The sequence below is a fragment of the Fopius arisanus genome, unplaced genomic scaffold (assembly GCF_000806365.1).
Source record: "Fopius arisanus strain USDA-PBARC FA_bdor unplaced genomic scaffold, ASM80636v1 scaffold00022, whole genome shotgun sequence".
In the NCBI taxonomy this organism is placed as follows: domain Eukaryota; kingdom Metazoa; phylum Arthropoda; class Insecta; order Hymenoptera; family Braconidae; genus Fopius; species Fopius arisanus.
Window position 1 is genome coordinate 1133739 of NW_011887761.1, and position 26800 is coordinate 1160538.

At 36.8% G+C, this 26800-nt stretch overlaps 3 protein-coding genes across 4 annotated transcripts in view; 2 read left to right on the forward strand and 1 right to left on the reverse strand.

Moving 5' to 3' along the window:
• Positions 1-17862, forward strand: part of Gycbeta100B (guanylate cyclase soluble subunit beta-1-like) — a 35551-nt gene extending 17689 nt beyond the window's left edge. For both annotated transcript variants that reach the window (XM_011301434.1, XM_011301436.1), the window contains 6 exons: positions 1073-1155; positions 5494-5664; positions 7629-7866; positions 8405-8545; positions 9617-9774; positions 17548-17862. In XM_011301434.1, coding sequence (XP_011299736.1) covers positions 1073-1155; positions 5494-5664; positions 7629-7866; positions 8405-8545; positions 9617-9774; positions 17548-17677 — 921 coding nt within the window. In that variant the 3' untranslated portion in view covers positions 17678-17862. The remainder of the gene's footprint in view (positions 1-1072; positions 1156-5493; positions 5665-7628; positions 7867-8404; positions 8546-9616; positions 9775-17547) is intronic.
• Positions 13455-16212, reverse strand: stops (SOCS domain-containing protein stops). The gene is made up of 2 exons (XM_011301433.1): positions 15891-16212; positions 13455-15472 (listed from the first exon to the last, which is right to left on the reverse strand). Exons 1-2 carry the CDS (start codon positions 16018-16020, stop codon positions 14571-14573), a joined length of 1032 nt encoding a protein of 343 aa, XP_011299735.1. The 5' UTR covers positions 16021-16212; the 3' UTR covers positions 13455-14570.
• A 5523-nt stretch (positions 17863-23385) lies between the features above and the next one.
• Positions 23386-26800, forward strand: part of LOC105264510 (uncharacterized) — a 49666-nt gene continuing 46251 nt past the window's right edge. The window contains exon 1 of the mRNA XM_011301437.1: positions 23386-26051. Coding sequence (XP_011299739.1) covers positions 24561-26051 — 1491 coding nt within the window. The 5' untranslated portion in view covers positions 23386-24560. The remainder of the gene's footprint in view (positions 26052-26800) is intronic.

Here is a 26800-nt window from a genome sequence, read left to right on the forward strand (position 1 = left end):
CAAACGGAAAAGGCTCATTTTGTTGCTAATTTTTCAAACTATTCACCATAAAATTTTTAACGAAAACTGTCGAAAAAAAATTCTACGCGACAACAACCTTAAGTGAGTTTATAACACGTTTTAGATGTGTGGCCTTTTTCCTGGTCTATTTCTTCTACCGACCCAATTACGCCGACCTCCTGTATCTCCTACCTTTCTTCTCTTACCGAAAATTTTTCCACGAAATTGATCAATTTCTCAATTTCCTCAATTTATAATTGACGAATTACCAGTATTTTCACCTATTCGCACTCTTAGCGCAATTTACTCAAATTTTCTCAGTTTTCCTCATTTTCCAAAGTTAGTTTTATCAACGAGGTCATCGAGATCAGTTCGACTGAAGATTCAAGACCCTATCTTTTGATCTTCCGCATAGTCTACCACATTAGTTGCCCTACTTGCCCTTTTCTATTCATAAACACCTTTTATTGAGTGAGTCGAGGTGTAAAAATTAAGTTTCAATTGGAAATATAATTAATAAATAATATAAATATTTTATTTAAGCGCTAGTGATCGTCATTTTGATTATTATTCCATCGACTTTTCGCCCTTTCAACAATGCGTGTTGAAAAATAGTTTTCACACCGAACAATAAGCTAGATCGATTTTATGGTTAATTTTGGGTTGAAAAAGAAATTCACAAACACAACACCAGCTGTTTTGTCTCCCTCGACAATTTTTCGTTCAAACCTCGGTGTTTTGCCAAAAATTTCATAAAAAATTTATGAGCCAAAAATGTATAAACACCATATTCATAAGCCCGCGTCAGCCCACTATGATCACATTTTATGTCCGACCGAACAATAAGTCGAATTTATTGCATGCTGCGCAGACTTAACTTCTGCATGACTTGACCTAAAATCGTATAGATCACTCAGAAATGAATTTCAATGAATGCGAGTACGAACCTCATCTTCAGCTAAATCTGCAAACTTCCTATTCATTCACTACGAAATTTGTGCCCTTTTATTTTAATGTATTAGTATATGGAGAGAGTTTTATAGAAGAAATTTTTCAATTACTTTTGTTCCAGGGTCAAATGCTGTATATACCAGAATCCGATTTAGTAATCTTCCTGTGTTACCCCAGCGTAATGAACCTTGACGATCTTACAAGGTAATTATTTTCTAAATGTACTTATAGCACTTATCTCATTCACCGTGAGCAGATCCACGTTCAATTGACCATTTGAAGATCTTTCAGATATTTCATTGCCCATTCTTGCTTCCGAATGGAAACTTTGCAATCGTTTAATTTGTACATTGTCTCATTTTTATTGGAAATGATGTAGAATGATCTGAAACTTACAAATACGAAGTTTGGCGACCATGTCTGTGTCCCCTTTCATCACTTTTCAAAAATTGGGCAACAGAAGGACATCAAAATTCTAAAATTTTTAGTTATTTTAACGTTTTTTCACGAAACTAGTGGGCTGAATTAATTTTTGTTTTTTTAAACGTTCATCTCGATGGTCTTCATCTAGATCATTCAGGACTTACGTAGCTCTCGGTACAAAGTTTCCGAAATATTCCCACTTTTCTGTTTTTCCCAGAACATTGTCGTACGCACTCTAGCTTTCACAAAAATAAAGATTTCATCTTGAAATTCTTACAAGCTTCTCATCCTATGATAGGGACGGTTCGTATTCCATCTGGGCTCCATCGACCCAGTAGTTCTGCAGATATTTGATTTTTTGTGTCAATCAATTAGGTCCTCATATTGACTTGATCTGTGTTGAATTCCTGATTGTTTCTGAATAGATTTTGGCAAGTATCTCAGAAACTATCCAACTGATTTGATCTCTTTATTTTCGCAAATATTTCTCTTCATGTCCTCTATCTAGATTAGTTAGAATATATATGTCTTCCCACAAACTTTTCAAGATATTTCAATTTTTATATTCCTCGAAAAAATTCATTGTTCCCTTTCTCTGATTTTATAACATCAGCCTAATAACTTGAAATTTGGCATAAAGTTTTCTGTTCTGACCAAATAAAATATTTCCTATTCAAAATGGGCTCGATTGGATGATTGGTTTAGGACATATTGTTATTTTTCTTTTCTGTATGTCAATTGTCACAATGTCAAAATGAAATATGTGAATTTAATAAAAATATATGAACTTTTGCCGTTAATAATGGGTTAGATCAGCACCATCATTCTGCAATTTTTATAGTGTTTAATATCGCATACTAATGACAACTATCCCATGCGGGAACGTACGGCTAGGCGGATATCCATCCAAGTAAGACCCCGACTGATGGGAAATCAAAAATTTTTCACATAATTTAGCTAGAAATGGTACTATTGCTATTTCCAGACAATTTTTGAAAGATTCCTCATATATTTGGTCAAAATTGTTTGTTTTTCCGGAAATTTCGGAAATCAGAACTCAGTAAAATCATTTTTGAGTTCTGCTCCGAAAGTTCGAAAAAAATTTATCAACTCGAAAAAATCAAGGAATTTTTGCAATGACTGATCTTGGAAAAAGTCGCACCAATTTCCTGGTTCGTTTTTTATCGAAAACATCGAAACTTCGACGTCTTCAAGTGGGATGCCCCCATTTCACCGTCAATTCAATCGATAAAGGCTAAAAGCTTTTCACCAGTATATAGTAATGCGTTGCAAAATAACAATCATGAGATGTCCTCGTTTACACTGGACAAACAACTATCCACTGACTTGTTATAACCATGCATGTGATGAAAAGCACTTTACATCAATTTTCGTTTACTCTTCGGTATTTTATAGATACGGATTGTGTAGGTTTTATAGATACAGATATCTATAAGTGCAGTAATTCTTTTTCTTTATGCCTCGGTCGCAAGTACGTACTTCCTGCTGCGATTTTGAGGTACTAAGTAAAATTTTCCACATTGGTCAAGCTACACGTATGCCTTCTACATCAGCTGAAGTAGAAACTTGTGCGTGCACTGATTCTTAATACATGAGAGATAACCTCAAAGTATGTTTACCGGAAATCGGTGCTAATATTTGTCCCGGGAACTAATTGAGAAAGTGATAAGCATTAGAAAGTGAATGTTCAAAAATTAACGAAATACCATTTGATGAAACCATGAACGAAGAAGAAATGAACAGAAATTTTGAAGCCGAAGCGCAATTAATTGCAGAAACTGATACCTTGCCAACAAATCTACTGACGGATACATTCTTGTGTATGAAGCCTATAAAAAATGGAAAGAAGAAAATGAAATTGTCCTATCAAAATCTGAGGGGAAGAATCTAGTAACTAGTCTAGCAGCGAGACTACCATGCCAATGATCCGGGTTTGATCCCGCTATTCGCGGTCAAAATTTAAAGCACTCTAATCTCACAATTTCACTGCCGAGCGGTAGTCATGTCAAAAGGATGACTGTACCAAAGCAGTTTTTTCCCTCAAATGAGGCTTTCTCCCCTTGCGGGGGGTGGGAAGGGAACAAATCGTAAAGACCTTGCATATGTATATGAGAAGAAAAGTAGTTCCAGAAAGTGACCCAGCAAAAATAATTGAAAAATGATCATAGATGAAAATCAAAATTCCATTAGTGTTCGGCCAACCATTATTTGGGATTTGTTTCAATATGAATATTGGAAGAATGAATAGATTCATAGGATAAATTAACTTAAGGTAATTTGTTCATACAAATCATTTCAGGAAAAATTTCTTGCAGAATATAATCTTGCAGAAGGTAAAGAAGGGGAAATTGATGTGTAAAATAGATTAAATTGTAAAGAAAAATCCAAGTCGTTTCGAATCTAGTGCTTTCTGTTGAATATTTCTATTGAAAAATTTTTTTTTCAATTTAATCGCAAATTTATATCATTTTCATAGAAATCTAATAGAATGTCAGCAGAATTATCTGGCGAGTCTAATCATATTTTCTGTTGAATTGTTTTTATATGTCCTGTCAGACCCAATAGTGTAACAGAAAACTTCTTCCTCAGGAATTCCTTTTCGATATCTCTGAAATTGTTTTTGCCAGATTCAAATGATCTTTTTCTGAGAGTTTCTGATCAAGACATTTCAAACTTATAAGTTAAACTTGAAATAAATAATTAATTGATTAAATTTTTAAAAAACCGATATCTCATATTTTATTAAAGTTTTTATGAAATAATTATTCAATATTAAAGCGAGTAAGAAATAATCAATTTCCGGCACCATGATATTTTAACAATTATTCCCCAACTAATACAACTAAGAATTTTCCAAATTGAATTGGTGAAAATTTGAATGCGTAGGCGGCAAGGTTTTTCAAATTTTGAGGGAGAGTGTGCCGCACTTTCTCCGTCTAATAGCGTCCCTCTTTGTGCACGCTGCTACCGCCCCTCTGAGTAGGGTGGGCCTTACGCAATTGGGGTATTGTATTCCGAGCAATGGGTTTAATAGGGTTTTATGCCTATGGTACGAGATCACAATTTTTTCGAAAGGTTCTGTGATATTTTTTAGAATAGGGTACATCTTGCTAAAGTGTTGATGAGATATCGACAACGTCGTTTAAAAAGCTGAATCATTCACGTTATCGAATTCACTTGACTAATTATCACTATGTCAGATTAAAAAGACATTTTCAAAAAAAAACGTCAATCTGGCATTTCAGGTGCAGCGTAGAGCCGATTCAGGCATTTATATGAAAATCAATTACAATACATTTTTAACTCCATTATTCATTATTTTTTTATTCCAATTTTCGGTAAAAATGCCTAAATTGCCATTACTCTACACGATTACAAATTGTCGGCCAAAACTTGATAACAAATTTTTTCTCCAGCTATATAACATATTTTTCATAATGTTATCAACTGCGCTGTTCGTATCGGTTTGTAAATGATAAATTTGGTAGGAAATCAAAATTTCTAGGAAAATTCCTTTTTTTTCAGATAACTGTCATTTATCTGAGAATTTATTTTACATTTTCATATGAAATTTCAAAAGTACCACCTCTCTGAATAAAACAACATTTGTTATTTATTTTTCAGATATTTTATACAGTATTTAACCCCATCAGCGAGGATTTGGAAAAAAGGGTCTGAATTCGTAAATTATGTTAGGAGTAACCTCTTAATTCAATGTTCTATATATGAAAATCAATCTTTTTTCAAACTGCGGCAATGTGTAGGCGTAGGGAAAGCCGTGATATTCTGAACAAGCGTTGATAACCAAATTCAATAACCCCTCTTCAACCCCTACTGTGCGACTTTCTGTTACAGTTGCCTGTTGCTTGGTACCGATGTCATCCGTAATTGGATGAAACTAAATTGAGTCATGCAGTGATTCAATATTCCCACCCAGTATCACTACATCCAGTACATGAGAATGATGTACTGAAAATTTCCAAACTTTTCCATTAGGAATTTTCAGTTAAATGCACTTGCCTAAAAGGGCAAGACCATAAATAGAAAGACCAAAAATTGAATAACAAAGTTGTAATAACGATCTGGGATTTTTGACAGACGTGGTCTTTATCTGAGTGACGTACCCCTTCACGATGCTACACGAGATCTGGTCTTGATGTCTGAACAATTTGAGGCTGATTACAAACTGACGCGAAATCTCGAATTACTTACTGATAAGCTACAGCAGACATACCGGGAATTAGACGGAGAGAAGCAAAAAACTGACAGGTAAATATTTTGAATATGCACCAATTTGCTCGCTACATATACCTAATAGTGAAATGAGGGGATTGGGCAGGCGACAGATACTCGACGGATATAACGCCATCTCCAGCAGGAAGTTTCTGATTTCACGAATGCTCAGGGTAAAATTGAGTTTCCGCAGTCGGCTGATTCGATACAGCGCGTAATAGAAATGGAGTGGGAAAGAGTGAGAATCGTCTTCTCTATCTGTCTGGATTTCAGTTTTATTCATATTTGATTTCATGAATGATGTCAGGAGGATCATCTGAACACCGAATAAATTTCTGTAGAAAACAAATGGGTTTACAGGGTTTTTTTCATTTCAACCAGAAAAGGATTCGCGTTTCATGCGCTCACGTCTCGCTCTTAAGGCTTAAGTGGAAGTTGTCATTAGAAGTCGAAAATCAAAAGAATATGCTTTATATAATTATTTTGGCTGAATATGCAATTTTTGTCTGTTATGTTAATTATACGATTCTTTCTGTAAATAATTTTTTGCAATTTTATTGTCTCGCTGGCTTCTTAAATAAATTCATAGTGTTTCCCATGATCGTACACGAGAAAGAGCTATATATAACCTACGCGAAGAGTGCTAGAGTGCTAGAAAAGAGTGCTAGACTCGTACGCACTGATCCGGGTTGGATCCTGGGGCTCCCGCGGTCGAAACCGATAGCGCTCTAATCTCACAATTTCAAAATATTCGAAAATTCATAACTTTTGAACGGCACATTGGACACGAACAAATTAAAATACACAATTTTTGTTTTTAATATATTATATACATGCACATACAATTTCTCTGTTTTCATTTTTTTCTTCGTTAGGACCGCCCGATATTCGATTGCAATAATTGTCTTCCAAAGAAGGATATAATGACATTAAAAAATACGCTGTTATGGAAGAGACTCGCTTCAAGTTTAGCTTCGAGCTTATAGCATAGAAAATAATATGATGAAAATATGAAAACTGGCAGAGAAAACTTTCACGCTAGAAAAAGCGAAGTGTAGTTTTCATATTTTCTCATTTTTATAATTCGCATTTCCAAATCGTACCTTCCTTTCGCTCTTTCCCGCCCGAAATCCGAAATATGATAATGTGAAAAGTCAAAGAAGCTATTAATTACATATTTTCATATAAACAATCAAGTATTAACGTTCCAGAATAGAAGAAAATGCGATGAAAATATTAAAAGTGGTATCGACGGTAGTGACCGTGCATGTAGAGTGCTAGACTAGCATGGCAATGATCCTGGTTCGAGTCCGGGAACCGGCGAACAAATTTTATAGCGCTCTGATATCTCAGTTTCACTACCGAGCGGTAGACAAGTCAAAAAGACGACTGTACCCGGGCAGGTTTTTCCTCTCAAATTAGGTTTTTCCCTCCGTTCCTTAAATCCGGTATGGGGCTTGAGAGGTGGGAATGGAATACATTGTAAAGAACCGCAAGAGTATATGGGATAAACAGTTTTTTTTTAATACAACTGGTAAAAAATATAGAAGGAATTGTTGCTTGATAAAGAAATTTTAAAAATTCACATTTAGAGAACTGTTAAACTAAAAAATTCGTCTATTTTTAAGAGGATTTTGTTAGACGTTGTTGTCCTTATTTGTTAAATTTAATAACGACGTAAATTATGTGGAATCCTTTTGTATATATTTTTTAATTTTTTCTCTTTCTTATTTTGAAATTTTTTTATATATACTCATATGTATATTGAAATGATAACCCTCGATACCCTTAAGGTTAAGCGATACTAAGTAAAATCTTAGATAAATTCCCCAAAAAAAAGGAAAAGTAATAAGAAAAAATATCGAACTCTTTGTATATTTCTCCTCGTCCGTACTGAGATGGATTTTTCCATTCCTTCACTTGTAACCATCTTTCACTGCCGACTTTCCACCGTCATGTATTGAAGCCTATGTTAATTCTGATTCTGTAACTTTCAACAGATTGCTGTACTCGGTACTACCAATATCAGTGGCAAGTGAGCTGCGACATTCGAGACCTGTCCCTGCTAAAAAATACGATTGCGTAACACTATTATTCTCCGGTATCGTTGGGTTTGGTGCATATTGCGCTGCTAATACCGACTCAAATGGCGCAATGAAGATTGTTAATATGCTAAATCAGCTGTACATAGCCTTTGACGTTCTTACGGATCCAAAGAAAAATCCAAACGTTTATAAGGTAATATTAATAATAATAATAATAATAATAATGTAATAATAGACTATGCAAGTCAGACATCAAAAACTGTCAGGTCACTAAAATATGATCGTCATGTGACTGTGAGTGACAGTCATGATATCTCTTGTTAATAAATCGGTCAGGTTTCGAGTGGTCATTCACAATTTACGAGAATAGAAACGGTTGCTTTTTGTGTTATAAATTTTTTTCATGTTTTGTCGAGTTTTTATCAATTCATTTTGGCAGTGAGAAGTTGGTTCAATAAAACAAATTTTACAACATTTTGTTATGAGTAACTAACTTTTTCCTTAAAGTTTTACACCGTTATAAGGTACGTCAAGGGAATTTTCGTGATGTAACAATAAATGATTAATCGTAGGACAGCAGTATGACGTGTCGCTCACGCTCAATGTTATTCGTACTGCATATGTTGAAGCAGTATGAAAAATTAATGAGCAATCAACCGATGTGTGCGGGCAACTGATGCCACCAGTTTAGAAATACATAAACGAGTAATATAGAATATTGTTTAACGCAGGTGGAAACCGTGGGTGACAAATATATGGCAGTTAGCGGACTGCCTGAGCCTTGCAGGAGTCATGCTAGATGTATCGCAAGACTTGCCCTAGATATGATGGACTTAGCTACCGATGCGGTCCAAATAGATGGCGAGCCAGTGGTATGTACTAACTACAGATCAACTGTGAATACCTCATCTGACCCATCAACACTTACGAATCACTATTTCTCATGCCTGCAGCCGACACATGTATTTTTTTCGCAAAACATTTTTCTGTCGTATTTCTCACGATTTCTCACCCGGGAGTTGGTATCAGATACTCAGAAACTGAAAATCAGAAACCAAATTCGGAAACTGAAAATCGCTATGGACAAATATTGTCGGGGCTGCTGAAAAAAAATTCGGAATGGCTTTTTTTTCACTCGTGTGGTTAGCTAGGTCTCGCCTTTGGCCCGAACGCCAATTTCACACGAGGAAAGCACTTTATTTCAATAATCCGAGAATATACTATTTCCAGACTAACACCTAAATAGATCATCTGAGTTCTGAGTGAAATTATGTCGCGATTGAATTCTGGAGATGATTAGTGAATTTTTTGGTTTTAAATCCGGAATTACGTGTAGTTGGTCGGTCCGGCTAGACAGATTTCTAAAGGATTGGATGAGCTGCTGATCGTTCCTGGGGTTTCGGTCGAGTTTCGTTGTTTCTCAGTGTTGCAGAGCCGTCGGAGTTGTCAAAGCGAAAGTGATTATTTTGGCCGTGTTTTGGGAATTCGATCAAAGGATTAGGACTGTTCCGAGGATTTTTTATTTTTTATTTTCTGCATTACACACAAAAATCTGTGTTGTAAACAGTTTACGTTACGAATGTCCAATAGTCCTGAGCACATTCTTCAGGCGCCAAGATACCAGCAAAGTACCAAGTCAGCGCAAAATTGTCTAAAATAGATTGAACGATATTTACAGCTGAATGAACAATAAAGAAATAACAGTCTGGATTCTGAACTGTATCCACAGACTGATCCAAAACTGATACTTCTCACCTTAAACAACAATTAGTAACTTTTCCAATCCTTAGCCATACACATGTCTCCTAAAATGTATTTGACAACATTAGTGACTCTTTGGAGAGTAAAAATAATAGCTCTGGATTGTCGAGGATGGCCGGAGTAGACCCAGACCTGATCATTTATGAGTCCAACCTTCATTCAGTTGATTGATTGATTTCCAGAAAATCACCATCGGCATTCACAGTGGCGAGGTCGTTACTGGGGTTATAGGACATCGTATGCCACGCTATTGCCTGTTTGGTAATACTGTCAATCTCACAAGCAGAACTGAAACTACCGGGGAACCTGGAAAAATTAATGTCTCAGAGGACGCATATAGGTAAACTTGAAGAAAATTTAATAATTTTTCATAATAACGTACTCTATACCTTCTAAGTTATTTTCTGAAAAATCTGAAAAATGATGCAAATGTGAATTATTTTTGCACTTATCTTATTAGAAGTGGCTCATATTGTATCAGGACGTCATTCATTCAAATTAATTCAGTAGCGATGCTGTAAAACCGTTTAAGTCGACTGTCGCCGAAATAGTAATTTACGTAATGAGGCCTAAACAATACTCTTCCGATGAATTTTGCAATGCCCGCCTTGGCAAGTCGCGTATTGTGATTGAATTTTTCAGGTAAATGTTTTTCAAACCATATGATAAATATATTTAGTAACTTTTTACAATGAAATTGGATGGGCCAAGTGGCGAGTCTGGTTCCAATTAAGGTATGTGAATATAAACAAAAACATACTCATTTCAAACAAGCAGAAGCAGAAACTTTAAATATTTCATTGCCAAAAGGGAATCTGATGCAATATTTCAAGTTAATGAATGAATTTTTCACAACGTTACTCTGCTAGCAACAATTTATGGGAAACAGCTCTATGAATCAAGCTGAATTTTGGACGAGACTTAGTCTTCAGTAACACCTATAATTTGATCAAATTTGAACATTCTCAGAATAACTTTAGCCCTTTCTTCTTTTAATTTTCTAAAAGGGTGGACCAAGTTGATCATTTACACATATGGTGAACACATGGTGCTCAAATATTGTATTTTTACGTTTCAACTTAAGAAAGCTCACCGTTAGGAAGCTTCGGTTCGGAAGCAAATTGCCTACGGCTTCTTTTCGCTTTTGAAGATAACATTTTTATATTTTACATAAATTCAGTTACTAAATTGAACGTATGGTGAGACACTACAAATCTCGCCAGCACTTTGCATTACCCATGAGGAAGCGTTTAGTATGAGCCACACAAAGATCATAATACGATCCCCCCACGGCTCCCGCTCACCCCATGCAATTCACCTCAGTTTCATTTGATCGACCCTTCTGTGAGAATCGATTTTTTTTCTATCAATTAAATTTATATATATACTATATATATTTATCGCTTCCTATACACTGAGAGAAATATTCAATAAAAATTACGTGTATTTTCCGTAATTCTGGAGCGAAATGTGGTTGTCAGAAATTTTACGGAACCGTCACGTAATTTTTATCTAAAGTCACTGAATTTTTCCGTGGTGTTCCGTAATTTTTATCAGAATTATCGGTGAAAAATAACGATACCGTCACTTAAATTTTTCGGATCAACTCCGTAATCGGTAAGTGAACTGAAAGTTCCGTAATTTTTACTAAATATTTCTCTCCGTGTAGGGGAAAAATACATATAGTAAAGTATCTCCGAAATTCTGCGATCTGACGTAACTTCATAGTCATTGTTGAGGAAATGCATATAACTCTGATAAGCATTCTAAACTCCACTAAAACTGACTGACTTCACGGTTTCGGGGGATATGAACAATACTTGTGCAATTTCAACTCATGACAAAAATCAATAAAAAATTGTTAAATTTCCGTTTTCATTAATAATGGAAATAGCGATGGATAGAGCTGGGATTGCCCCTAATGTTCTTTGATCGGTGTACTGATCATTCTCGTGGTTTCTCCAATGTACCCTTTTCCACATCAGCAGGGAATCTGTTACACTACTGGTGCGCTCACGAGTGGTTTTGGATCCTTTGTACTTGGCAGCATTTGTCCCTCTTCTCTTCTTCAGTGGTTGGAAGATTGTGCGGATGTTGCGCCTTTTAAATAGTGGAGAAGGGCCAATTTTGGTCTTTCCTGGTTCTCTTTGAGATTAGTCTCCTCTGGAGGAGATACAAGCTTTCTCACCAGTTTTTACTTGACCTTTCTAATTTGGTGGATGTTGTATCCATTCTTGGTCAGAGCAGCATCAAGATGTTCAACTTCAATGTCGACATTAGAGGTCGACACTTATCGACCCATTGATGCTTCTAATTTGTGCTAATAGAATTCTCGTCTAAATTGGAAATAGGTCGAATTCAACAGTGCTCAATTCAAGGAAGGCGATGGGGAGAAGCTTCCTTGGATTTCTTTATGATTTCCAAGGTTTCCGGGATCGGGACATTAGTAAAGAGAGATTCCATATCGAAGCTCATCGGGATATCATCTGGAGAAATCGTAAGATTTGTCAGTCTAATGACGAAATTCAGGGAGTTCTGAATATATGAACCATTCAAACTAGTCAACTTTTGAAAAGGTTTTGGAAGAAACTTGGCCAGCTTGTAAGTTCCTGCTCATATGTTACTGGCAATGGGACAGAGTGGAACAGTCAAGGAGTGATCAGCTCCCGAATGCACAGAGCTCTCACAATTTCCCAACTATCTAATATCAACAGTGAAGTTGAACATCTTGAGGCTGCTTTGACAAAGAATGGATATAATATCCATCAAATTAGAAAGGTCAAGCAAAACGGTCAAACAAAAAATAGAGAAAGCCCCTATCTCGTCCAGGGAGGACTAAGCTTGAAGAAAACAAAGAAGGATAAAATGTGGCCCTCCTTCCCTAATTAAAAGGCATAACAGACCGCATAAGCAAAGTACTCGGCAAGCACAACATCCGAACCATCTTCCAACCTCCCAGGAAGATTGGACAAATGCTGCCAAGTGCAAAGGATCCAAAACCACTCTTGAGCACACTAGGAGTGTACATCGACGAAAGCGGGAGAATGATCAGTAGAGGGATCAAAGAACACCAGCGGTGCTCCAAATATGGTCACTTAGAACAGTCTGCCCTGGCTGAACATTGGATGAAGACTGGTCATACCATTCCGTATGAGCAGACAGGAAGCTTGGCTAAGTCTCAAAAGTATTTCGAAAGAGAACACCGAGAAGGCCTAGAGATTCATAAAAATCCTAACAACCTCAACAGGGACAGAAGATCCCAAGTGAATCCTATCTGGAAAACCGTCCTCCCAGTTGTTTAATTGAACAATTAAAAAATAATTAATTTAAGTGGTCGCCCTCTGCCGATATCGACCGAACAAAGGCCCAAGGAGGGAAAAAATAGAAGTAGACCAAGTAGCTTCGATAAGTGGATGAAGTCGCTTCCCCAGCTCTCACTAACGAAGCTCGAGAGCTGTGTGATCCTGGTGAGTCTAGGTTGTCGGGCCCTCATATATGGTGGTCTCATTTATTCATGCATTATTTTTAATTCACTAACAGTTGGAACCCTATGTTAGAACCTTTGACATTTATTCCCATAAACATGTGTCCCTGTGTCCTTAAATAATGTCCAAAATAAATAAATTATATTTTCCCTTGGTTTTGACGATTGAAATTGATACTCTGATTCAAAATCATTTACAAATTACATTCGACCCCTTCATAACATCAGCAAAGTGAAAGGAGGCTTATGTATTTCGGTTTATATGGCTAACGTTTTGAATACCATCGTTACTGTTTGATGTGTATTGAGTAAATGGTATGTGTGTGTTTTCAGATAAAACTTCATTCGGTTTACTGATCACAAAAAACCTGAAAGGAACTCTAAATTAGAGAGAATTGTAATTGATAGGACAGTTTGAATACAGCGATCTTTGTGTGCTGTTTTCCTCGCAACCAAGGATCGACCCTATACCACAAAAGAAAAGTGTGGATCAAATATTTGCGCAATTGATCGTCACTCCATCTTTTTTTCTCGTGATTGTAGTCTGAAATTACTCCAGCTGATAGTCTTGATGAAAGTATGGACGCTCTTGAATATAATTTTCGTATTCTCTTTTATTTAATCAAAATACACGCATGGTTGATTCAAGTGTTTAATCGATTGCGAACATAATCTCCGAAAAATAGATGAACGTTTCGTACGATAAAGTAGCAATTTCGTGAAAAGATTGATCGAAGAATCGGATTGGTTGCTAACGAAAATAGATTGGTTCGGAATTTCAATGAAGACTGTACGCGTTCAGTCGACCTTTTTTTTCTCCGTTATGAGCCTTGCGTTTTCTTTGAATTTCGACTTAATTCTTTCATCTTATCTATACATCTGCATTCTTAAGCTCTAATATTTATAAAATATTTGTTGTAGACCTTATCTCATTCGCTACAAAAATCTTATAACAGGTTTTTTTTCAAATTAGATTTACCAAATCAAATTTCGTAATAATTCATATACGCAAGGGACGTAGAACAAATGGACCCATGTTTACCACCGAATTAAATTCTCAATATTTTTATTTATATTGAAAGATATTAACGATCACAGCATTTCACAAAGACTGCCGATTAGCGGCGTCCTAATTTTTTAATTCGGCCATATTTCCAAAAATAATACGTTCAAAAGAAAGAATATTAAATAATATTGAGATCGTAAATGACGATTTTAAAAACATAAATTATGACATTGTACATGCGTGATAGGCATTAAAAATTTTGCATTTTAAAAAATAAAAAACATGCCGTCACGTGAGTCTTTTTTTTGACAATATCTGGGAATCGAGGAGAGATGCGTTTTTACTCATGACCACCTTTGTAAATCTTATTTCATTCTACGAAAATGAGGATAAATGTGCTATCTCTCATAGATGTCGACATATTTTTAAAAAACTTACTGATTTAATTGAAATTGTGCAATTTTGCCTTTAAAAAGTAGAATTTTGGAGATGTCAAAATTTCCGCGAAGACGTTTGTGAAAATCGTGAATTATAAGATGAATGGCGTGAATTAGGTTTTTAAATCTCGTCTTTCACAAGGACATTTCTCCGTGTGTAAAGATTTGAGAATAAGAGAGAGAGAGAGGAAGCCGATTAATAATCGCCTTTAGTCATAAAGCAGATCCAGATAATTTTGTAGTGTTCTGGGTATCTGCAATGTTTTTATCCCATGCGGTAGCGCCCAATTCTCAAACAAACACTCTCTTATGCAACACCGACACAAATGTTTCAACTCAGCCGGACAGTATCCACTCCGATCGGCCCTCACGAAATTTTTCTCCACCAAATTGGGAAATTGCTCCCACAATGTCACACTCTTGACCCCACACACTTCTTCAATGTGGCTGGGGGTTCTCACCGAGCCAGCTGGAACAGTTCTCAGTAGTAACCTTAGGCAGGCCAGTAGATTTTCAGGGATAACACGATTGGGCTCATCCTCCGTCTCATATTCATTCAATTTTGCCAATAGAATTTCTAAGGGCGTCGGTGATAGTTTATCTGATTCCGTAGATGCTCCATAACGCAACATAACCAAAAGAATGTCTGGTGCTCCGTGCTGAACAGCGACTCTCAGGGGTAAGACTTGACCGTATGATTCCATTGGCACATCAATAAATCTCCGCTTCATCGAGTCCAATTCACATTTATACTCTAATCGGCCTTTAACAGCATGATCCAAGAAATACACAAGCCCCCGGATATTCTCGTTCCTATCCTGGAAATCACTCTTCCAACCCGACAAAAAATGGGTAACTCTTACACCAAATATGGCGCCAACAAATATCCTCTCAAATGTTTTTTCACAATAGTAAATGTCATTTAACAAACGTGATACGACATTATTATTACTGAGACACCAGTCATAACACAATTTAGCAGCGACATATAAAACATTGTGGAATTTACCCAGAAGGCAGATTGAACCATTCTCCGACATACTGATGTTGTGGTAGCGTAAGGCCGATTTTACAATCCTCTCGCACACATCGTCGGCATCAAGATTCTCAGCTTTATGAAGAGAGGCAGAAAAAATTCAATGTAATCAAATAGAAATCTCGGAGTAAGTGATGCACCTTTACCGATTGAATACGACAAATTGTTTAAATAAGCCATAATGTCAGTATCTAATAGTTTTGGAGGCAACCATAAGAGAAACTTTCTTGCGGCAATTTTTTGTTTATGATACCGCTCTTGCAATAGTTTCTCCAAGAATCGAGAACTAACCAGATGGTCTCTTCATTTTATTCCATCGAGAATATTTCAGAAAAATATTGTTCCAAAGAAAATGTTCAAGATTGATTTCATTTTTTATACCAATGAAAATTTCCGAAGGAACTCTTGAAGATATTGTTTCTCATATTTGCTCTCTCCGAATGAGTGATATTTGTGCAGTACTTATTCTATCCTTATTCAACTGTGTTGTTACCTTCTGAGACACTGTTTATCACGTCAGAAAAATACTTGACGAGCTGACAACGTTTGTGACGAGAGGCCAAACAATCACGCTCCAGTTCTTCAAATAAACGGTCGAAATAACAGTCTATCAAGACTTCCATGGTTTTACTCGCTGATACGATTTTGTATTTCTTTTAAAAAATAGTTTTTGTTGAATTTTATTGATAATATGTAAGGAGAAGTAGTGGTTGTACCAGTTGGGTAGGAAATGAAGTGCACAAGACTTGCAGAAAAAAAGAAGAACGCATGAGCTTGAATAATTTCATTAGGTTATAAAGGTAGAAGTGCAAGGGCTTCAATGTCGAGTTTCATGGCAGGTGCGTCGTAGTTACGCTGATATTCACACCGGACATGGGGAGCTTATTGGAGTTATTTGTTTTCTATCTTTCTATTACCTGTAGTTAAGAATTCACGAAAATGTACAAACTGATTGAAAAACAAATGTTGCACAATTATCGCCGACTAATATTATAATCTAATTATCTTATCTGCGAAATTATAATATATAGTTATTTAATCGTATCCGTAATTAATTGATTAAATCGTTTTAAGATTTGGGCTCGTTTTTAAGCTTTAGGGTTCTATCATTTGTCTATTCAATTGGAAAAACAGATTGAAGCGGAAACAATACAGCGAGTGAGCCCTATTAGTTACGCGTCCCTACACGGAGAAAAAAATACTCGAAAAATTACGGAACTTTCCATACTTTCCGCGATGTATTTATTTCTGCGTAGTCGTAGAGTGACCTTGGTTTTTGGGGAAAAATACTGTAAGTTCCGTAAAAATTTTCGTAGCGAGCAGGAATTTTGAAGAAACTTTCAGGACAGTTTGACGGTACCTCCAGTACGTTTTCCCGAAAAGCAAGGTCACCCCACGAATACGTGAAAGTGCCGTAATTTTTCGGGTATTTTTCTCTCGGTGTAAGAATCGTGTGCTTTCGAAACGTTTCGGCTCTTTCTTTTGGTCAGTTTATATTTAAAAAGTCGAGAAAATACCAACAGGAATAAGTTTAGTGTGCTGGTAGGATTTTTGCTAACTGAAAAGTTCGAAAAATATTTCTCAAAAATATACGGATTAATTTTTTTACGATCCCAATCACAGATTTTACATGATTGAAATGTCGTACATGACGAGAAAGGGAGCGTAAATTACGAGTTTAGACCTGGTAATTTACGTGATTTTAGCGCGAAATTTACGTTTCGAAACGCGTAATGTACGAGATGCGAAATCCCGTTACTTACGGTCTAAATCTCGTATTTTGAATATAGTGTTTCTGTGTGTACTTTTGAAAAATCTCTCAGCTTATGAATAGTCAGTATTTTTACAAACCTGTAAATAATAACATTTTTACATTTCAAATGTTTTTGTAAAACTTTGGGTAAAATGCTTAGTCACAGTGATTTTCTAACTTCTTCTGAGTAAGGTAGTTGCTAGAATAAAAATTAGCTGCTGTACTGACATTGAATCATGGAAGACAAATTTTAAGATTAATAACCAATAATTTAATACTTATCATGGAAATAAATTCAACTGGACAGAATCAATGGAAAGAAAGGAAGAACAATGATGAAAGAAAATTGGATCTCCCTGAATGTGAATGATCATTAAAAACTGTCTCAATGTTTCAGATACTTATGCATGCCTGAGAATCAGGACCCGCAATTCCTGTTGGAGTACCGAGGGCCCGTTACTATGAAGGGGAAGAGTGAGCCTATGAATGTATGGTTCCTATCAAGAGAAACCGAATTACCGTCATAAATTAAGTGTTTAAATAAATAACAACATTCTCACGTAACTCATTTTCCACCTCTGTCTTCTCCAATGATCCGTTAAGCTGTAGGATGAAAAATTTCACAAGAGCAATAAGCGATATTGACATTTACTTAAGAATAAATATATATATATCGTCACTAGCTCTGTAATGCAATACAATAAATGTAAAATCTGACAACTTCGCGCTGAATTTTTGTTTTAGCATTTAATAGTAAATAACAATTTTTTACCTCATAAGTTACGGGATCAATCCCGTAAATTACGATTACCCATTTGATGAATTACGAGTTTCAGCCCCGTAAATTACGAGTTTTACGTCGTAAAATACGAAGTCTGACCCCATAACTTACGTTCTCTGTCCCGCCATTTACGTGTTCTCAATCTCTGGTAAACCCCCAGATTCAGACGGCAATTGCGACGATGAATATAAAAAAAACTTTTTTAAGCGACATCAAATTTTTAAGTCTGAGAATATTCCGAGTCATTTAAATATGACTCTTAGTGACATTTTTCCAACATTTTCCGAAAGGAATTCAATCGAAATAATCTCGAAATATAAGAACTTGGAGAACATCGCGGAAAGTATGGAAGGTGACAAATTTTGGGTGAAATAATTGGTTATCTCCCATGGTAGAACCAAGTTTCCCAAATAGTTAAAAATTTTCCAAATTTCCTGATTATTATTTAAATTTTATTTATTAAGTAAACGGATAAAAACGCATTTTCAACCTCACCGATACAAAATATCGCGGCCGGTAAAACGGGTTTTTACTCTCGCTTCGCTCGGATAACAACCCATTTTCGGCCACAATTACATGAAATAGCATCATTGTCTCGGCGAAAAAAGTGATTTTGACTCATGCGCGTTATAATTCGAGACGTGAAAAACACTATTTTATATTCATCGTCGCACTTACCGTCTCAATCTGGGGTTTCACCATACTTATCATACTTGGAGACTGTCGAAATTATTAGCTCAAATTTTGAAAATTCCGTCCATTTTTTCCATTCGAAAGCAATAATAGCAGAATTATTTTCACATTCTTTACACGGAAAGAAATTTGAAGGAAAAACTGCTATGTTAGCAGTGCAGTGCTGAACCATACTTGAATTTAGGAAGTTAGGAACATCCTAAAATTGTCTCATCTTTATTTTATTGGGTGATTTTCAACATTTTTCTGTTTATCACAGTAAATTCCAATATTATGCATTGTATTAAGCTTTTTTTTCAAATTTATCTATCAATAACCCAAATAAGTACTAGAATATCAATGAGGTTTTGCAATATACCATTATTTTTTGTACTCTTTACCATAGTAAATTTCAATTTATCTTGCATAAAATTCAGTTTCCTCAAAGTTGCATGGGTGGATCCAAAAAGAACGTTTGCACAAAGTTAATTTCACGGTTTTCGAATGGTGTTTTTCTCCTGTGTTTATAACGACAACGGAAACTGCGATGTTGAATCGTAAAGAAAAGACACACTCGCCTTTTCCTAAATATTGCCCGAAACCATCGCTGTTCCTAGAATTAAAGCGATGGGCTTTTATTTAATTTCGGGTGAGAAGTTTCCCCACGACGGATCGTCGCCAGTTTAGTGAGCATAGAGTGAGGATGTGTGTTACAGCCTGTCAGATAATCAGTCTTAATGAAATAATTACTAGGTAAGTAATTGAAACAAATATTTTTTCTATTCCATTTTCTTTTATGTATTAAATTATTGTGCGTGTTAGAAAAATAATTTGAACTTCAGTGTTCTCTGTTTCCAACCCTTCCATTGTATTTAGTTTCCAAGGATATTCTGTTTGTCGAGACGAGTATTATATCACTTATTGGATAAAATCAAGTGTTATAATTACAGATACCTCTAATAACCAATGAATGACTAATTTTTTATGCCATTATATGGTGAGGTAGAATATTGATTATTTCCAAATATGTATCATAATAACACAAATCATCAATCGGAATTATAGTCCGCACTCGTCGCATCATAGAAAAATTCTATTTTCCAGAACAAAAAAAGATTATCTCATCTACACTTCGTTAAGTTAAAGTCATGTATCTTAGAACTAACGTCATCTTCTTCATTGAAACAAATTAAGGTTTTTGCCATGAATATTAACTGCCATTGAAATGAATCCCAATTTTATTTCATGAATTTCTCCATTTGACTTAAATATTGACAGTAGGGACAGAAATTACAGTCCAGATAAAATTCCGTGAGAATTTCCAAACTTATGCATGCTCAAAATTGAATTAAATAAAATATTTCCACCCTTCATCAGAATTAATTTGATCAGCTTATGTAATTTGTGGAAATGATTATAGTTTGAAAATGGAGAAGTTTTGTATACGCAGTCAGCTACATACAATTTGGGTAATATGAATGGTGTACTCTCCCATAGCACTGAAAATTTAGAGAATTCAGATGAGAAGGATTCGTATCAATTGTGGACGGACTCTCATAGTTGTGCGAATGGATCTGAGCAATATTTGGTATAAGTTTCTCATAATTAATTACGCTTGAACCTTTTGTCTCGTAATTCTTTACAATGTCTTTTAATTTTCGGGACGATTTTCCCTCGCAACATGCAGGAAATGCTCCTCTTGCAGGGACGACCATTTTCCTACCTACTCCTCAGTTAATCTCTAGTGAAGGGTCGCACGCACAATTATTCCACGATAACAACTCTTTCTTACCGACTGGCCTTTCATCGAGTTCCATTCCTCTTCCCACAACTCCCTCCCCCATGTACTATTATAACACTGATGCGATGGGTATGATATCAGTACACCGTACGGGTACCATACCAGTATGACGTACTAGTATTGTACACTTATAATATTGAGACGATATAAATGATTCGCCTTCATTGTTATACTTTTTTGCAAAGAGTTAAATGTCAGCAACTAAAAGCACCCTCTTTTAATGCTTAACTAGAACGAGGAGCAGGACAAAGACGAAGACGAGGAGCTTGCCAAGGAGGAGGACGTGGAGCCGGACAGAGAGGACGAGGAGCAGGACCAGGAGGACCTGCAGGACCAGTAAAACCAGCTGGACGCGGAGCAGGACTAGCAGCAGGACTAGCAGCAGGACTAGCAGCAGAACGAGGAGCACACGGACGTCCTGTCCTGACAGCACGTCTCTTATCCACAATGACTGAGGATATTCAGACCCTTAATGCTACCTTCGACGAACCGCACCCCAATCCACTTCATCCCACCCATTCCATTCCATCGACACCTGTCGTATCCCGCCAATCCTCTCTGGTTTCGCAGGTTTCCCATTTCCTTTTGCAACATCAAAGCTCCACTTCTGGTTGCTATTTCCCGAGCCCACCTCGCCCATTCATGGCTCCGCTAATGCCACACCGGCCGACTGAGTTGGTTTTAGGAACCATTGCAGTGGATGCAAGGAAAAGAAGAATCGCGGCACTGAGTGCAGAGGCTGAGAGGATCCAAGCTGAGGCGGACAGAGCAGAGTACCACGCACACCATCGCCAGCATCACGAACATCACCGCCAGCATCACGAACACAACCACCAGGACTAGCACTATCAACACCACCATTAGTAACACCAACACCACCAGTTCCAGTACAAGTACCACCAGCACCATCAGTAGCTGAAGAGGAAGTCGCTCAAATGGCTGGAACTCCACGCTGGCCGTGAATGCCGTTTCATCTAAAAAAAGTCTTCTTAATAAATGTAGTGGTTTCTTTACAGTCCCATTTTTTTTATAGGCACTATCTTCTCAACAAAATGGAGTGCATTGAGCGTCTGATGAGGTAAGGTTGCATTTCGATAATGTTCTGCAGTAGATCGATACGAGTCTTCTGCTTCAAAGGCTCAATAGACACATCGGATTCTATCTTCTTCGTTTTCGGGTGACTGACTAGGCAATATCACCGTCAACAGCTGTCATAGTTTTTGTCTTCATTACAGAGAAATCGGAATTCAACAGGATGATAATCATAGAAGATTTTTTCAGTTTGAAGAGGTAATCAAATTTAAATCCAAAGTGTCTGATCTGACAGACAAAGGAACTGACTCGGCACTACACAGCAGCAAAAAAGAAAAATGATGATAATTACTCATTACAACAATGCTTTCCAATACCATTTTTTATCCGATAGGACACACCCTCTATTTGTCGATAAATAATCGACTTTAGTCACCTGTAGCCCATCTTTTCCAAGTTCACTCTGACAGACACTCTGCGTGCCTTACGAAAAAAAACTGACTTTGCTCAATCTCTACTATCTGTTGGGGATGGATCATTGAATATGAATAACTGCGAGATATACATAGCAGATAAGTGTATAGCACCTCCAGATGCAGATGTCACAGGAGATTTATATGGTAAAGTTTTTAAGATGAAAGAATTTGATAAATTAATGAAATGGACAATGTTATCAGTAAGAAATATTTGTGTTGCTGATGTCAATTAAGGAGTCGTTGAATTGATGGACAATTCAACAAAGAAAATTCGCTGCACTATCAATACGATATAAATTGTAACAATGGAGGCATGCATGTCATGACTGAAGCAATTCTGCCACAATATCTGGAGATATTAAGTTTTTCATGTTTGCCACCTCATGAATTATAATTGAGGATTAACACTAACAGGATGTTAATTAGACATCCCGCACGGAAAAAAAATGCATGCTCAAATATATATCAGATATATGCAAGTCATACTACATATATTTCGGCCAAAAATGTATTCGAAGTATCTGTCGAATAGATGGAATAGATAGCTGATGTCAATTATTTGTTCGAAGTATGATCCATATTTCTAAAATATCTATATTCGTCATTTATGCAAATTATTTATTCAGTGTAAAAACTGTATATTCTGTAATTTTTTAAGTATACAAATCTTTATTTATAAGATGCATATGTTGCTATATACGTCATATATATGTGACATACATGAAAATTAATATTTCGATAGGTAATTAAAGTATATGTGAATTATATGGCGGATACAGAAAGAGTCCGGGCTTACTGGATCGCTAGATTCAACTAACCCGTCGCAATCAACCAATGACCCTTCCGACTCATGGCCCTTACATTCTCTTGGCTTGTTACTCTCGTGACCCTGAAACTGTAACGCAGATGCGTCTTCTACTGAAGTACTTAAGTAGTAATCAAATATGAATATGTTGAGAAAGACTGTGTATTGGCTATGTATTGACTTCGGAAGCCAAACATAATCACATACCGTAAAAAATTATGCGTACACAGAATTATTCGCAGCAATTACTTCTTTTAATGATCAAATTGCAAAACAAATTCTCAAATGACAAAAAATTTTGCCCTTCTTTTAAAAATAGAGGGAACAATCCAGTTTTAGCAATCAATACAGCACACCCGACCTCTACTTAATTGATGATTGTTGATCAATCTGATGATCAAACAGCGTTCAGATGGTAGGTAATTTCCTAGCGATCAACGGACTCCACAAGTGATACGACAAGGTAAATTTAAGATCAGTTGGTACTTTGTTCGATTATTGGCAGAGGCCGCCTCCATGTCCTCGCAAAGCAGCACCGTTCTTAACCTACACACTTACATTCTCCTAAGACCCATTTAATCCCCGCTAGACTCCGTATTCAGGCCCCACTCAGACCACCTTATCGTCACGCTAGTGGTGGAATTGTGTACGGCAAGAGACTGCTGACTCCGGTATTCTCAGTACAGTTACCGTCTTCAACACGTTTGATACGACGATATGGAATTTCCAATTATATCCGTAAACTCTCGGACACTATAATCGTTAAAATCGCTGTGCAAGAAAAAAAAAATCAAACAAGTTGTGATGACCTATTTCGTCCACATTGGATTTAAATAGTAGTGAATAAAAGCCTGTTCTATATTGTAATTTCGGGTTTCACCAATCAGTGACTTCTACCGGCCTCACAAACCTGTCTCACGACAGGTGTATTTTGAGTGGCTGAACTAGTCCCATACCGGTGGAGAAACTTGTTCTGTACTGAGTTGAAGTAGACAAGTTGAACGCTTCTCACTCTAAAAATTTTTGTTGATTGTTATTACCCAGTTGTTTCGTTGAACTCTTCAATAACATTGAGTTTTTTTTTATGTTAAGCATCACTCCTCGCCTTACTATGAATGCTTGAGTATAAACATTACTTTATCCACGCCCTTTGGACTTTTTTCTTGGTGTAGTAATAGGAACCAAGGGATGCAGTGAAACGCCCTTCTTGCATATACAACATTGCTGCATCGCAAACAAGTGAGAATTTCCAATCATCGAGAATACCTGATATTGGAGCAGCAATGATGTAATTAGAAACACGTCTATTTTTTCGAAAACTGACGAAAATGATATACACCGGGGGTTTAAGAAGATAAAGACAGCAATATCCAGGAGTAGCTTATTCATTATTGTTTCCAGATGTTATAAACTTATTTTATTTGCAGTAAAATTAAGTTTTTCCCTCCAATTGAATTTCTATGTTATTCAATTTTGAAAAGTACCCAATATCTTGTCCAATCTTGATATTTAAAGACATTTTCATCAATGTGATTAATATCGTGGTCGACTCAGCCTGTGGACTAATTATCGATGGAGGAACGCAGAGACGAATAAATGAGCAGCTTGACGTACCCGTAGGAATGTTCCTAAGCAAGTGGCGAAAGCGTATGCTTCAAGACATCATACTTCCCAGTGCGAGAAATTCATTACACGAGTGAACAGTAGCAACAAAAATAAAAAGCGTAAACTCAAGATAACTAAGGAACGTGAATCAACAACCACACCCAACGATCACCAAATTCGTAGTGAATAAATTCCATTGAAATTACAACCTCATTTGCATTAACAACCGAATGTCCAGATGGCCGAGGCAAGTACGATGACCGTACCACCGGTACTGCCAGTTTCGAGCCATCATCAGAGCCAGGGTAATCGTCAGACTGTGTCGATCCTGGCCGTTGCCCCCACTTTGTCACAGACTCCCTCTGAGGCCAGAGCAACGGTATACGTAGCAGGTTCCACTAGCAAAACCGAATCTGCATCAGTATGGCGTTCAGCGGCAGATGTTAAATTGTCAAACGACTACAGTCAATCGAAAATCACCAAAACCGATTATCCAGCGCATGTTGTTAAAATACAGATCAATCCACAGTTTGAGAATAGCCGTGTTATATCGACAGTTAGATTTTCACCAGATGATACTTTAAATGATGAAAATCCTCTATATAATCCAAATAACGAGGCGTTCAATAACGGTTTAACTAACGACACACAGCTGATTGAGAGAAATTTCGTAAATAAAAAGGGTTTTGATAGTGTGCAAATTAGTGTTTTAGGTAACGACGATCTAGAATCAAAGAAAACCGGCGATATGGTGCAGAAAGACGAGATGAATCGTTCGTGTTTTTATTACGGATCATTTCAGAGCGGAATTAGCACGATGATGATGTCGAGTGGACAATGTTCACCTAGTGATACTCTCGACAGTGGCACATGCAGTGATCTGGATAGCACGCCTCCACCGTTGACTAAGAAGAAGAACTCGAGTACGGTTCTTCTCGGTGCAACTACAATACACAAACGACGGGGAAGTCTCACAAGCAGTGGGGCTGAGATTGACAGTGATGACAACGAGAGCAACATAAGCTGCGACTCGTTGAACAGTGGGGAATCGTCATCTAGAATGAATGGACACTCATCCAACAGTGGAGAAATTGATGTTAAGGATACATCGACGAATATTAGCAAAGAGATTATCAACAGGGATTTAGAAGGAGCTGCTGACGGAGTTCAACATATGCTTTTGAATAATAATGATGAGGAGGTTAATAAGAATTATGATAAGGAAAATGACGATAAGCGTGATATGACTGCTCATGAAACATCAAACGATGATGAATTATCTGTGCCTTCACCATCACAATCTGGCACTTCCTCGTTGTCAAAGTCCTCCTCGACACCGAGAGTTCGCAGTCCGAACCCGTTGGGTAACGGACATCAGCAGGCGTTTACTTCGCCAGTCGTTAAGGAATGCACGTACGAGGAGAGAAAGAGAGAGCAGGGTAGGATTGAGATGGAAAATGCTGTCGCTGAGCACTATGCCAACTATAAGAGGGATAATGGGAGCAAATATGTATATGAAGATGATCGATTTTATGAGTTTCACGTGAATGAATTTGAAGGGAGTCAGGAGGATGTGGCAAAGAGAAAGGAAGTACACCTTGAGGAGTATTTTGCCGGATATAAGATACTCGATAAGGACGCCATAAGAAGTGCCAAGGGAACAGTTAGGGGTGTTAAGAATCGTGTACGTGCGGGCATTGCTACATTCTTGCAGAATCCATCATCAAAGGTCAGTAAAATTTTTGAAACTTTTGCTTTTTAATTAACTCGTAGAGCAACTGTTTATCATCAAGAACTACATTTCTTTGGACCTTTTTCCATGGATTCGTTTGTTATAAGTATCGAGTATTTATCATTTTTTTAAGTCAATACTCATCATACTTCATATAACTAATCTTTTTTTTCACCAAGTTTCACCCAAATATATTATTTTTTCTCATGGAACAAATATTGTTAATGATCATCCAAAGCAGATGTTCTTATAAAAGTCGTGTCTTTGACTGAAATGCAGGAACATCGGATGATGGAAAGCTATCTGTGTGTAAAATCTCACTTTCGACATACTGTCATGAAAAATACGGTTCGAGAACATATTTACATATAAATGTGTTCATACTATCTCATATTGCCCTATGCTTTTTGGCAAACAGCTGCACTTATCATCTTCGATATTTCATCGACTGGTTTCGGTCAACTCAACCGATCGTTTAGTTTAGTTCAACTGCTAACTCGTTAACTGTAAAAAAATATTCGTTTGGTCATATTAAACTGCACCATTTCCTCACAGTTAACGAATTTTGTTTAATGTAAATGAATCGTGGTATCAGTGTCGACCAATAATAAAAATACTGCTCCTACAGTTCATCGTTGTGTAAGTACACGGAAGTAAAAAAAACCATGACAAACCGAGTCATCAGCTAGACAATTTTTTCTCTGCCACATTCTAAACAATATTTTTAGCTCCGCAGGGCTCACGGA